This window comes from Hyla sarda, chromosome 2 (genome assembly GCF_029499605.1).
Source record: "Hyla sarda isolate aHylSar1 chromosome 2, aHylSar1.hap1, whole genome shotgun sequence".
NCBI classification, from domain to species: Eukaryota; Metazoa; Chordata; class Amphibia; order Anura; family Hylidae; genus Hyla; species Hyla sarda.
Window position 1 is genome coordinate 400,562,982 of NC_079190.1, and position 15,479 is coordinate 400,578,460.

General features: G+C 41.3%; 1 protein-coding gene across 1 annotated transcript in view; it reads left to right on the forward strand.

Annotated features, from left to right (window-relative positions):
• Positions 1-15,479, forward strand: part of POLA1 (DNA polymerase alpha 1, catalytic subunit) — a gene marked incomplete in the record, with an annotated part of 464,240 nt that overhangs the window by 384,215 nt on the left and 64,546 nt on the right. Inside the window, 1 exon segment of the mRNA XM_056558791.1 lies at positions 29-125. Coding sequence (XP_056414766.1) covers positions 29-125 — 97 coding nt within the window.

Consider the following 15,479-nt stretch of genomic DNA (forward strand, 5'->3'; position numbering starts at 1 on the left):
GGTGTTGTGCTTTTTGGTTATTTTGCAGTATCCAGAAAAGGCCTTGTACACCCAGCTATGTTTCTATCGATTCATCTTTGACTGGGATTATGCACTGGATAAGGTTGTTACAGAGCAGGAAAAAGGTAAGGAAGTCCAGCAGTGTTAAATTATTCAAGAATAAAGAACAGGCTCACAAAAAAATTACTCATACACTTCCTGTTCAGTAAAAGGCACTGTGTGAATTAAGTTAGAGTTGTACATATGCATTTTGTAATCCAACCTTATGAATTAAGTCAGAGTTGTACATATGCATTTTGTAATTCAACGTGGCATGCCTTTATCTTAAAAAAAAAAAAAAAGCTACCTGGTCTTTGGATTTTTACTGATATAGGTTGTAATACTGCTATAACAAGTCTGAACAGTTTTCCAAAAACACCAGTAAAAAACCTGTGTGGGTGCCTAGTCTTAAAGTGGGATGGCAAGCTGGGCAGGATAGAAGACATACTTACCCCTCTCATCACGCCCTATTCATACCAGACTGCCCAACAAAAGTGTACAGTTATGTCAGTGTGCATTGGCTGGTCTAGCCAATTACTGGCCTCAGCAGCCATGTGCACTCTCTTTTCAGCTCAGAGTGTTTTTGGTTTTTTTTTTCTTTGTTTTTTTTATTAATTAAATGGGCCCTAACATTAATGTTAGGGTCCCAGCTAATCCAAGGCTACCTTACCATGGTGGATGGCTAACACTTTTAGCAAAATGTTCACTAAGAATGTTTGTATTGCAACTATTTCAGTGTGTACCGGTTTTTGATTTGTTTCAAGATTTTTCCATTCTGGAAATTTTTATTCTTTGCAAATGATTTATTGATCATATGATTCAAGGATTTTTCTTGTATGTGCGGAAAAAAATTCAAAAAATGCATTAAAAAAACCAGACAGATTTATGGAAAAAAATTAACTCGCCTAGAGCAGGCTGCATTTAGATAAACTGACACTAACCCAATAAATGCACCACAGATAAGAGAAACGGCACCTAAAAGACTTTTTGTCTACTGTATTTTATTCCTCTCCACCAAATTCCAGCTATAATCTGTCTTTATATGACATGATCTGTCCAACACTTCAACTTAAAACTAAAACTGGCTTTTATCACTTTCCAAACAGCCTTCTGCTAAGATACGGTGTCATTTGATGTATCTCTTTTCTAGCTATCTGTCCATGTCTGCAGCTCTGAGCATGATATAGAAATGTGGGATCAGGCACCCCAATCTGTTTAATAGTAAATTTTTGGGCCACTACATTTTCTGGTCCACTTTAATGCTTATTTTCTCAGACTAAGCCATTACTTTTACACCTTGAAGGTAACATGATCCAAGTTACTGACCGTGTTCTATAGCTTTCCAGTGGCTCTCCTTGTTTTATAAACCTATAAGACATGCTTTTTTTTATGAATAAAGAGTTAAAGAATCTTTGGCCTGCTTCTTCATTGCTCTGGTCTGGAATATCTCGCCACTTATTTCCTAATCCCTCCTTAAATTCTAACCGGGGACAGCCCCCTGCACCAATGCCAAATTATATTCTTGTGCCTATGCATGGTGAGTTGCCCAGCAAGACAGTGATTTCAGGGGTAGCTGCTTGCTTTGTGGACTCTCCCCACTTTTGCCCAGCCGATAGAGCTCAAATTTGGGATCGGACATCGCTGCAGCTGCTGATAGTTGTGAAACTAGAGTTACTATGATCAGCCACTGCAGTAAGTACAGTACAACAATAATACTTTAAACAGTGGAAGTATGTTGGAGATACACATTGCTGCTATACACTATAGTAGATGTATTAGTATGTTTATGCGAAGTAGCATATTAATATGGGTCTAATATATTTTCCTTATTCCCAATAACATTGAATTAAAGGAGAAATCCGGAAAAAATAAAGGTCCCGTCTCGGAGATCGCGGGGCATCCCAGCAGTCGGACTCCCCTGCGATCAGGTACTTATCCCCTATCCACAGGCTAGGAGATAAGTTTACTTTCAACTGAGTTCTCCTTTAAATTAGCAATCCAATAATAGGGGTGCTTAAAAAGTGTTTAAAAAAAAAGAGGTAATAAGGCTCTTTCTGTCAGCCCGTCAGTGCTTCACAATTTGATCAATCACTGAGACTGTTGACTGCTGCAGCCATTGATTAACTGAGCAGACTTTTTCTTTATGTTGAGAATCTCTACTTAATGGGAAGTTTTGTGCAGGGGAATGGGGCAGGTGAGTATGACTTATTGTTTATCAGTATCCCAGCATGAGGCCAGGCAGAAAAAATTTCAATCTTTTATGACATGTCCTATACAGTGGGGATCAAAAGTTTGGGCACCCCAGGTAAAAATGTGTATTAATGTGCATAAAGAATCCAAGGAAAGATGGAAAAATATCCAAAAGGCATCAAATTACAGATTAGAGATCCTTATAATATGTCAACAAAAGTTAGATTTTATTTCCATCATTTACACTTTCAAAATAACAGAAACCAAAAAAATGGCGTCTGCAAAAGTTTGGGCACCCTGCAGAATTTATAGCATGCACTGCCCCCTTTGCAAAGCTGAGACCTGGATTGTTCTCAATCATCATCTGGGAAGACCAGGTGATGTCAATCTCAAAGGTTTTAAATGCCCAGACTCATCTGACCTTGCCCCAACAATCAGCACCATGGTTTCTTCTAAGCATTTGTCTAGAAATCTGAAACTGAAAATAGTTGACACTCACAAAGCTGGAGAAGGCTATAAGAAGATAGCAAAAGTTTTCAGATGTCAATATCCATTGTTCGGAATGTAATTAAGAAATGGCAGTCATCAGGAACAGTGGAAGTTAAAGCAAGATCTGGAAGACCAAGAAAAATATCAGACAGAACAGCTCGCAGGATTGTGAGAAAAACCATTCAAAACCCACGTTTGACTGCACAATCCCTCCAGAAAGATCTGGCAGACACTGGAGTTGTGGTACACTATTCCACTATAAAGAGATACTTGTACAAATATGATCTTCATGGAAGAGTCATCAGAAGAAAACCTTGTCTACGTTCTCACCACAAAAATCAGCGTTTGAACTTTGCAAATGAACATATAGACAAGCTTGATGCATTTTGGAAACAAGTTCTGTGGACCGATGAGGTTAAAATTGAAAAAGTTTTGGCCGGAATGAGCAAAGGTACGTTTGGAGAAGGGGAACAAAATTTAATGAAAAGAACCTCTGTCCAACTGTTAAGCATGGGGGTGCATCAATCATGCTTTGGGTTTGTATTGCAGCCAGTGGCACAGGGAACATCTCACGAGTAGAAGGAAAAATGGATTCAATAAAATGTTAGCAAATTTTGGATGCTAATTTTATGCCATCTGTGAAAAAGCTGAAGTTAAAGAGAGGATGGCTTCTACAAATGGATAATGATCTTAAACACACCTCAAAATCCACGGGGGATTACAGAGTAAACTGAAGGTTTTGCCATGGCCTTCACAATCTCCTGACCTCAACATAATTGAAAATCTATGGATAGACCTTAAGGGTGCATTCCCACCTGGCGTATTTTGCTGCATATTTGCTGCAGCGTATTTTCCTACCCATTGACTTCAATGGGAAAATAAAATACGCAGCAGCGAATACGTCAGGTGGGAACGTACCCTAAAAGAGCAAGATACCTCAAACAAGAATTGAAAGACTCTTGGCTGGCTACAAAAGCGTTTACAAGCTGTGATACTTGCCAAAGGGGGCAGAACAAGATATTAACTCTGCAGGGTGCCCAAACTTTAGCAGACGCCATTTTTTTGTTTTCTGTTATTTTGAAAGTGTAAATGATGGAAATAAATTGTAACTTTTGTTGAAATATTATAAGAATGTCTAATCTGTAATTTGATGCCTTTTGGAGATTTTTCCATCTTTCCTTGGCTTCTTTATGCACATTAATACAGTTTTTTAAATCTGGGGTGCTCAAACTTTTGATCCCCACAGTACTTTTATGGCAAGAAAGAGAGAGCAGCTATATTTTATCTGCCTAAATATGCCTACATTTCTGTTTGTTTAAATAAAATGAAAAAAAATGTACATTAAGTTTTTCATTATTTATAAACAATTTACAAGTGCATTACACACATACTAGTTTGTAGAATATGCGCCTAGCCCCAGCAATACCGCAAGTCCACATCCATTTATTTATACTGTTATTTTAGGTTTTAAAAGGGCTTAATTGCATAGTGCAAAATCTCCAGCCTTTCTCACCTGCAAACAAACTTTTTATCACCACATATTTAGACTAAATGTTAAGTAAAGAATTCTGGGTAATATCATGCAGGCTCTGGCTGGTAGTCAGTGGGTATACTCAGAGGAGATATATAAATACATGGCAACCTCATAGAGCAAGCATTGTGCTAAAAAATGTTTCATGTTACAAATGACCACCTTTTAACAAACACATGAAATTATACCTGTGGTAGATACATATACGTGTGTACGGTTCTTAAATGAAGTAAATACACATGTTAATGGAAGTTCATTGTTAATATGATTTGTGCCTGCCAAGAATCCGACTGTCAAATGCATATCAGAATGTTTTCCAATCTTAAATAATTTAGCTCTGAATATAATTATGTAATTATTTTGACATAAAACATAACATAGTATCTCCACTTATCTTGAATCAGACATTTAATCTGATCACTAAAGACATACAAATATGACTGAATGACAGACAGCACAGTTTCTATTTACACAATAGAAATACGTCTTCTCTGTTGTGGAAATGTTTCTTAACCCATTTGTTGCTAAGATAATTGAAATAATGTTGCCTTTTGACCATGTTTTTTTTTCTTTTTTAAAGCATCCTGGGTTTTTGATTTCTATTAAAAGGAATCTGTCACCAGTTTTATGTTGCCAGAACTGCGGGAAGCATGTAACAGGTGCAGGTAGCAGGGTCCTGGAACAGTGAGACATTCCTGGGAAACCCTTGCTGTGTGTGATTGAGTATTATACCGCTGAAATATGCCAGTTGGAAGTCTTGCTATTAGGGCAACACACTTTGCCACAGGTGTCCCTTGTATTACTACTAGGGATGTCTGACTGTCATCTGCAATGGCTCACTAGATCATCACACTAGCAGTTGGGGCAATGTATTGCTCCACAGCAAAAGGCAGGATTGAAGCTCCCACAAGGCCTTTATACTAGAACGCGACCATCTTCTGATCCCATACAGAACCTAGTCGATGCTGTTCCATACCGTAGCAGTTTGTTTCTTGATCATGACACAGCAGGCAAAGGCATGGTGGCTGGCTGTCAATGGCAAAAAAACTTAATGGGTTCTCAGGCATCAAATTTTCTTCTTGGCAGGGCAGAGGTGTGTAATAAAGGATCCAGCTGTGTCTAGATGGTGGACACAAAATGCGGGTTTGTGAAAAGTGTGAGTTTGCACAACTTTTTTGTGCAAAGACATTGCACGCACATAAAAGTTACGCAATTTTGTCACTCTGCGCAAGCGCAGGAACTGATGGATTCCCCTCCAGGTACATTTTTATTTTATTATTTATTTATTTTTTTTGCCTTCTGCCATCACATGACCTCCTGTTAAAAAGGTCCAGTTCCAAGTGTATGAAGGTTCTGTTTTAAAACATGAAGTTTAATCCTGTTTTACAAATTTATTTTCTACAGATTTGTAGTTTAAAAGATAATAATTGCAAAAGATCCATAAATTGACTTAAAAGGCAATCCTACTGATGTCTGCCATTAAACTGTTAGATGGCATGTTCAGTACTGATCATGGCACTTAAAGAAGATGCGTTTTATGTGAGACTCATTGGACCACCCCAGCAAGATTGCTGGTGTCCGATGAGTCGAGATGGCTACCAGAGCTTTGTTTACCTGCTCCACAGCCTCTCCGGGGGATCCTCATGTATGATCTGCCATCTGTATAGCCATACAAGTAGATCCACGATAGCACAATAGTACAGCTGGCACTGCACAATCTAGATATTTGCATTTGCCCAACACAGTCAGTCCACTATATACAACTGACAGTCACTATCCTCAATATACTGAATGTTGGTGCTCTATCTTGATAGATGTATGAAATCACAACATAATAGAAAAATGAAGTTATTAGCACTCAGTTTATTTCAGGTTTCCTTTATTCAGGAAAATGTAAGGATGGACATACAGGTGTGTTCTATAGTAATAGTGCAACAGTGTTCCACACTGACCACGTGAGCTGGAAGGCTGGGTTCACACCACGTTATGTTAAATACAGTTCCCGTATACAGCTGGGAGGAAGGGGGCGGGGCTTAATTGCGGCGCCCGCACTCAGCCGTATTCGAGAAACGTATTTAATGTATGTCTATGAGCCGACCGGAGTGAATCGTGGTCGACCGCGTTTTTGCCTACGGTCGGGAAACCGCATACCGCCGAAAACGAAGCCGACCGGAGGCTGCGGTTCACTCCGGTCAGCTCATAGACATACATTTAATACGGTTCCCGAATACGGCTGAGTGCGGGCGCCGCGATTAAGCCCCCCCCCTCCTCCCAGCCGTATACGGGAACCGTATTTAACAAAACGTGGTGTGAACCCAGCTGAAGAAGCGGTAAGCATGAAACGTTGTTGCTCTATTAATTATTTTTGTGGAACTCACCTGTATGTCAGTCCCCACACTTCACTGAATAAAGGAAACCTTAAATAAATGTTGGTTAAGTACAACTCATTTTCATGGGTAAAAGATATTAACATATATTCCGTAAATTAAAATGGAGGAAATATTTTATGCTGTCAGATACTCGATTAGCATCAGCTCTGGGAATAGAAGTGGAGGATGCTCCTCTTCTGCAGGACATGGTCGCCCTCTCCAGGGAGGCACATCAGGTGAAAGGCAAGGGACCTTTCACAGACCTCAGAGGTAAAAGCACTAAAGCATCCCCCATTGGGGACTATGACAAAATAGACACCTTTGTGGAGGTGGTGACCAAAGCCCTGCGGAATTTGGAGACAAAAACTGTAGCACATCAAAATCTCACTTTTGCAGAATGCAAAGCTTTGCAGTCACTGGAGTCTGATGCCTCCCTGGTCATAAAGCCGTCCGATAAAGGAGGGAATATCGTGGTTATGACCAGAGAGGAAAACAGATCCATGTGTATGGACATTCTTAGTCACGAGGACTGCTACGGGATTATTAGGAGGGATCCCACTAAAACGTTAACAAATCTATTACAAAAGGCAAAGCAACACCAACTAATAGACCAAGCTGAGATGTGCTACAGGAAACCAGATAGTCCAAGGGTGGCATCTTTTTATAGTATTCCCAAGAGCCATAAAGGGACCTCACCTTTAAAAGGGCGCCCGATAGTTTAGGAAGTAGATAGTCTTACTCAAAATCCAAGCCAGTATGTCTATTTGATTCTCCGTCCATTTGTATATGGGTTACCCTCACATGTAAAAGATACAACAGATGTGTTAAAGCGGTTGGAGGGCCTCCACGTCGAGCATGACACAATACCTGGTATCCCTCGACGTGGAGGCTCTCTACTCTTCGATTCCTCACGATAAGGGATGTGCAGCAACAGAATTTTTCTTGAAGACCCGAGGGGTTCAATATGCAATGCATAATGAGTTTGTATTGGATTTATTAAAGTTCATATTGACTAAACACTACTTTTCTATTTGAAGGGAAGACGTATATCCAACAACGCGGTGTGGCTATGGGGAGCCCCTGTGCCCCAGTTACGCAAATTTATATTTGGGGTACTGGGAGGACCAGGTAGTATTCGCAGAGGAGATGTCGTCATGGACCGGATCCATAAACCTGTGGATCCGGTACATAGACGACATCTTCCTTATCTGGTCAGCCTCTGAATAGTCATTCATTAAATTTGTGGATGTTCTCCACCATAATAATCTAGGATTAAGATTTACATATACCATCCATAAACTTACATTTCTAGATCTTACAATTTTCATTACTTAGGAATGACAAATCGCTACTACTCTATCGAAAAGAGACAACAACAAACACATTGTTACAATGGGAGAGCTGTCACTCACTCCCACTACAATTTGGGATTCCAGTGTGTCAATTAATTTGTGTGAGATGTAATTGTTCCACACTGGAGGAGTTTAAGATCAAGGCGGATGAACTCTGCATCAGACTGACTAACAGAGGTTACCCCAAAAAAGCCCTTAAGAAAGCTTGCCACAGAGCCCTTACAAGTAATCATACAGATCTACTAACCCCCAAAAAACAGGAAATTTCTAAGGATATTATAACAATCATAGAGACCATTGACCATAAAGCCGCCGAGGTAAGACATATTTTAACCCCATGCTGGGAAATTTTGAAAGCTAATAAAACTATAGCAGATCTGATTCCAGACGTACCCTCGATAACATACAGAAGAGGAAAGAATCTGAAAGATCATCTCACACATAGCTATATGGCTCCTACGGTCACGGGGGAGACCTGGCTTACCAATAGAACTACCGGAACATACCCATGTGGTCGGTGTACCAGGTGTGCGTATGTATTGGCAGGTAAGACATTCAAAAGTGAAAGTACAGGTGACACCTATGGTATGCAACATTTTGCTCATTGTAACACACTAGGGGTAGTGTATTTACTGAAGTGTCCGTGCCCAAAAAATTATGTGGGCAAGACATTTTGCTCCTTTAAAAAGAGGCTACAAGAACATACAAGTGACCTTGTACATGAACGGAATACCCCGGTAGCGAATCATTTCAAACTATATCACCAGAGTAGATGTACTGATTTAAAGGCACAGGTCATCGAAGTAGTGAAATCCCCACCAAGATGGGGTAAATGAGACCGCCTCCTCTTACAGAGGGAAGCGGAATGGACTTATCGACTACAATCGGTAAAACCACAAGGTCTAAATGACTATCTCATAGGCATGTTTTCTATAGGTACTATGTGGAGTAGAGTATGTGGGCATTAGATATCATGTAGTTTTTTCTAGTCGCTCTGAACTAAGTCCAGATAAATTATACTTCATACTATTATGCACTGTATATATAATATGATTTAGAGGTGTTTGGCATTAGCTAAGATATATATCACATTAGTACTATATATAGAGAATCTGCCGCATAATTCTCGTAAAAATAAAAATGTATTCAAATGAAATATTAGGGTTTTGGTCATTTGTAGAAAGGAATCTAGGTTTAAATAGAATTCTATGTTATCTCTCCAACGTTAATAGTGGTCACGGCTAGTTGCCCCTAACAACTACCGAATTGAACACTGAAGTTCAGCTAAATGAGAGGTCCCCTTGCTGCCCGTTAATCGTACTCACAGGTGTGTGAGCCCAAACAGGTGGGGATGTGACGTAGTGCAGGGAGGTGGGAACTATCCAGGTTAAAGGTTTGACCACCAGTACTCTGAATCATACGGCCGCCATCAGTGCTGTATGCACACCATGCAACATGTGGCGTGAAAAATATCTATTTATGCAAGTATTTAACTGTACCTACATGATTCCTGATGATTGTGATAACGAGAAACGCGTAGAATCCTGATGAACATTTATCGGAACGCATATGACAACTGGGGGACCAATAGCAACCAGCGGAGGGTATAAGCCAAAGACGCAGCATCAGAATTGTTACCTAAACAGCGGACACTCGACCCCAGTAGTGGACACCATTAAGATACAGTGAAGCAAGCTCCGGACTTCAGGTGCACTTTTTCCATCTCTTTTTTATTTATATGAAATGAATTATGTGCACGGGGCTAATATCCTAGAGGCCTGAGAGAGACTATTGCTACTATACAAGTGGAGCGGTATCTTGCCGGCTCCCTGCACATATCAGGCAGAATAGGAGTCAGCACCCAGATGGACAAAATATATACACAATGAATGTTATGTGATGACATGCTCACTGAAGGTGTAATACGCTACATTCTATCTGTGAACTGTATCAGGCTATACCCTCCATAGGACATTAGAACTTGTTGCAGTTTAGATTTTTCCCAATCTGCAGTTACCTATAGCAACTGTGTACTGAATAGTACTTAAGCACTTATGGTGGCGGCCGAGTTTACATTTTATATAAATTATGCAAATAAATATTTTATAAAGCAAGAATTTGCAAGAGTATGACTCGCATTCGTCAGTGCAATATAATTTTTGAGTGAGCCAATAAAATTTTTTACTGTTACATTCATGAAACAATTGGTTGTGCAAAAAAAAAAGCCCTCATTTGTCTGTGGATTGTCATAAGAAAAAATAGCATGGCTCTTAAAAAGGCGAGAAGGAAAATTACACTAAAATGTAACTTTGCTATGTCTTTAAGGCCTAAAAGGATAAAGCAGTACTCCTCTCACGGCTTCTACCTGTTCTGTTGGTGCCTGAGTCCATCTGAGCAGCATTGAGACAGGCACCAGATAGTACAGATCAACAGGGATGCAGTAAGTAAAGACCAGTGTCTAGACCAGGATCTAGATAAAGGCAGAATGGCTGCAGTAGCAGATAGGTGCGGTTAGTTCCCATAATAGTAAATGGCATCTTACGGGACCCATTGTTTTCCCATTGTGCCCTGTCAAAAATATCTGTTAACCCCTTAAGGACCAGGCCATTTTACACCTTAGGACCAGAGCGTTTTTTTGAACATCAGACCACTGTCACTTTAAACATTAATAACTTTTAGTTATCATTCTGATTCAGAGATAGTTTTTTCGTGACATATTCTACTTTAACATGGTGGAATATTTTTGTGGTAACTTGCATCCTTTCTTGGTGAAAAATCCCAAAATTTGATGACAAAATAGAAAATGTAGCATTTTTCTAACTTTGAAGCTCTCTGCTTGTAAGGAAAATGGATATTCCAAATACATTTTTTATTCACATAAACAATATGTCTACTTTATGTTTGCATTATAAAATTGACAAGTTTTTACTTTTGGAAGACATCAGAGGGCTTCAAAGTTCAGCAGCAATTTTTCACAAAATTTTCAAACTCTCTATTTTTCAGGGACCAGTTCAGATTTGAAGGGTCTTCATATTAGAAATACCCCATAAAAGACCCCATTATAAAAACTGCACCCCCCAAAGTATTCAAAATGACATTCAGTCAGCTTTTTAACCCTTTAGGTGTTTCACAGGAATAGCAGCAAAATGAAGGAGAAAATTCACAATCTTCATTTTTTACACTTGCATGTTCTTGTAGACCCAATTTTTGAATTTTTACAAGGGGTAAAAGGAGAAAATGTATACTTGTATTTGTAGCCCAATTTCTCTCGAGTAAGCACATATGTCTATGTAAAGTGTTCAGCGGGCGCAGTAGAGGGCTCAGAAGCGAAGGAGCGACAAGGGGATTTTGGAGAGTACATTTTCTGAAATGGTTTTTGGGGGGCATGTTGCATTTAGGAAGCCCCTATGGTGCCAGAAATGCAAAAACATGGCATACCATTTTGGAAACTAGACCCCTTGAGGAACGTAACAAGGAATTAAGTGAGCCTTAATACCCCACAGGTGTTTCACGACTCTTGCATATGTAAAAAAAATTCACTAAAATGTTTCCCCCCCCCCCCCCCCAAATTTCACATTTTTGCAAGGGTTAATAGCAGAAAATAACCCCCAAAATTTGTAACCCCATCTCTTCTGAGTATGGAGGTACCCCATAAGTTGACCTGAAGTGCACTACGGGCGAACTACAATGCTCAGAAGAGAAGGAGTCATATTTGGCTTTTTGAGAGCAAATTTTGGTCGGGGGGCATGTTGCATTTAGGAGGCCCCTATGGTGCCAGAACAGCAAAAAAAACACATGACATACCATTTTGGAAACTAGACCCCTTGAGGAACATAACAAGGAATAAAGTGAACCTTAATACCACACAGGGGTTTCACAACTTTTGCATATGTAAAAAAAATAAAAACATTTAACAAAAATATGTGTTTCCCCCCAAATTTCAAATTTTTGCAAGGGTTAATAGCAGAAAATACCCCATGTGTTAACGTCAAGTGCCCTGCGGTCGAACTACAATGCTCAGAAGTGGAGGAGCGCCATTGAGCTTTTGAAGAGTGAATTTGTTTGGAATGGTAGTCAGGGGCCATGTGCGTTTACAAAGCCCACCGTGGTGCCAGAACAGTGAAGGGGTGACCCCATTTTGGAAACTACACCCCTCACAGAATTTAATAAGGGGTGCACTGAGTATTTACACCCCACTTGCATTTGACAGATCTTTGGAACAGTGGGCTGAGCAAATGAAAAATAAAATTTTTCATTTTCACGGACCATTGTTCCAAAAATCTGTCAGACACCTGTGGGGCGTAAATGCTCACTGCACCCCTTATTACATTACGTGAGGGGTGTAGTTTCCAAAATGGGGTCACATGTGGGGGGTCCATTGTTCTGGCACTATGGGGGCTTTCAATTCCGTGGCCTTAAATTCCGGCCACATTTTCTCTTCAAAATCCCAATGGCGCTCCTTCTGTTCTGAGCATTGTAGTTCGCCCGCCGAGCACTTTGCATCCGCATTTGGGGTATTTTCTTACTCAGAAGAAATGGGGTTACAAATTTTGGGGGGCTTTTTTCCTATTTTCCCTTGTGAAAATGAAAAATTTAGGGTAACACCAGCATTTTAGTGAAAAAAAATAATTTTTTTCATTTTCCCATCCAACTTTAACGAAAATTTGTCAAACACCTGTGGGGTGTTAATGCTCACTATACCCCTTGTTACATTCCGTGAGGAGTGTAGTTTCCAAAATGGGGTCACATGTCTGTATTTATTTTTTTGCGTCTATGTCAGAACCGCTGTAAAATTAGCCACCCGTGTGCAAATCACCAATTTAGGCTTCAAATGTACATAGTGCGCTCTCATTCCGGAGCCTTGTTGTGCGTCCGCAGAGCATTTTACGCCCACATATGGGGTATTTCCGTACTCAGGAGAAATTGCGTTACTAATTTTGGGGGTCTTTTTTTTCCTTTTACGTCTTGTGAAAATAAAAAGTAAAGGGCAACACCAGCATGTTAGTGTAAAAAAAATTTTTTTTTACACTAACAGGCTGGTGTAGACCCCAACTTTTCATAAGGGGTAAAAGGAGCAAACACCCCCCAAAATTTGTAGTGTAATTTCTCCCGAGTACGGAGATACCCCATATGTGGCCCTAAACTGTTTCCTTGAAATACGACAGGGCTCCGAAGTGAGAGAGCGCCATGCGCATTTGAGGACTAAATTAGGGATAGGGGTGGACATAGGGGTATTCTACGCCATTGATTCCCAAACAGGGTTCCTCCAGCTGTTGCTAAACTCCCAGTATGCCTGGACAGTCAGTGGCTGTCCAGAAATGCTGGGAGATGTTGTTTTGCAACAGCTGGAGGCTCCATTTTGGAAACAATGCTGTAAAATACGTTTTTAATTTTTATTGGGGGGGGACAGTGTAAGGGGGTGTATATGTAGTGTTTTACCCTTTATTATGTGTTAGTGTAGTGTAGTGTTTTTAGGGTACATTCACACTGGCGGAGGTTTACAGTGAGTTTACAGTGAGCAAACCTCCAGCTGTTTCAAAACTACAACTCCCAGCATGTACTGACAGACCGTGCATGCTGGGAGTTGTACTTTTGCAACAGCTGGAGGCACACTAGTTGGAAAACCTTCAGTTAGGTTCTGTTATCTAACTCAATATTTTCCAACCAGTGTGTCTCCAGCTGTTGCAAAACTACAACTCCTAGCATGTACTGATCACCAAAGGGCATGCTGGGAGATGTAGTTATGCAACAGCTGGAGGGATCGCAACTACAACTCCGAGCATGCTGGGATTTGCAGTTTTGCAACATCTGGAGAGCTACAGTATAGAGACCACTGCAAACTGTGGCCGTCCAGATGCTGCAAAACTACAAATCTCAGCATGCCCAGACAGCAAACAGTTGTGTTGGCATGCTAGGAGTTGTAGTTTTGCAAGATCTGGAGGGCTATAGTTCAGAGACTACCATATAGTGGTCTCCAGCTGTTGCAAAACTACAACTCCCAGCATGCCCAAACAGCTGTCTGGGCATGCTGGGAGTTGTAGTTTTGCAACATCTGGAGGGCTACAGTATAGAGACCACTATATAGTGGTCTCGGACTGCAGCCCTCCAGATGTTGCTATGCAACTTACCGGCTTCCGTCGGATCCAGGGAGCTTGCTGCACGACATCGCCGCCCGCCGATCTCCGACGCCGATTGTCGCCCGCAGCCTCCGCAGATCGGTAAATGGACTCTGCCGCCGGTACTCTGTCGTTTCCCCGTTCTGCCCCGCCTATTGTGGGTGGGCAGGACGGGGAAAACGAAAGTTAACCCCCCCTGCCCCCGATCTGCTATTGGTGGTCGCGTCCACCAATAGGAGGGGTGTCACCCCTGCCACCTCACTCCTATCTCTTCAAGGGGATTGTGGGTGTCTTAGACACCCGCGATGCCCTTATATTCCGGGTCACCATAGACCCGTAATGACCTGTAATCGCGCAAATCGCAAGTGTGAATTCACTTGCGATTTATGGCAATCGTCGACATGTGGGGATCCCGGGACCCCCCTCGGCGTTTGCCTGGGACGCCTACTGAATGATTTCAGCAGGCGTCCGGTTTCGCAACCCGTGCGGCAGGATGCAAAATTCGCTGGGACGTATGAGTACGTCCCTGGTCCTTAAGACCCAGGGCGCAGGGATGTACTCATACGTCCGTGGTCCTTAAGAGGTTAAGGCACACAAAAAAAAGTGGCTGACGAATATTTGCGGCAGTGTGAAAGGGGCCTTATATAGGTTTGATTTTGTTTTACGTAAAAAAAAAATATATATATATATATATATATATATATATATTTTTTTTTTTTTTCTAAGCAGGTACGCAAAGCTCTGGTCGCCATCTCGACTAATCGTTAATAGAAAACCGAAGAAAAAACAGCCGTCCTGCACTCACCGCTCAAGACCTGGTTATCCGGCTCCCATCTCAGGCTGTTACTTCGGCAGGGGTTGCAAGATGATATGGGGCGCTCAGAGGCGACTGCCGGCGATTTCACGCCTCGGAGGCCGGAAGAAGCGCATGTATATGCGTGAAACCGCCGGCAGTCGCCTCTGAGCACCCCATATCATCTTGCAACCCCTGCCAGAGTAACAGCCCGGGATGGGACCCGAATAACCAGGTTTTGAGCGGTGAGTGCAGGACGTCTGTTTTTTTCTTCCGTTTTCTATTATTGATTGCTACTTCTATTGTCCTAGCACCTCCGTGCCTGCGTTACGTCTGGTCGTCTTACCTGGAGGATATCTATCCATCTCGTAGAGCTGCATATTGAGGTATCTGTGCCACTGTGTTGTTCTTTTGTTTCAAGTTATCTCGACTCATCGGACACCAGCAATCTTGCTGGGGGTGGTCCAATGAGACTCACATAAAAGGCATCTGCTTTAAGTGCCCTGATCAATACTGAACATGCCATCTAAAAGTTTAATGGCAGACATCAGTAGGATTGCCTTTTAAGTCAATTTATGGATCTTTTGCAATCATTATCTT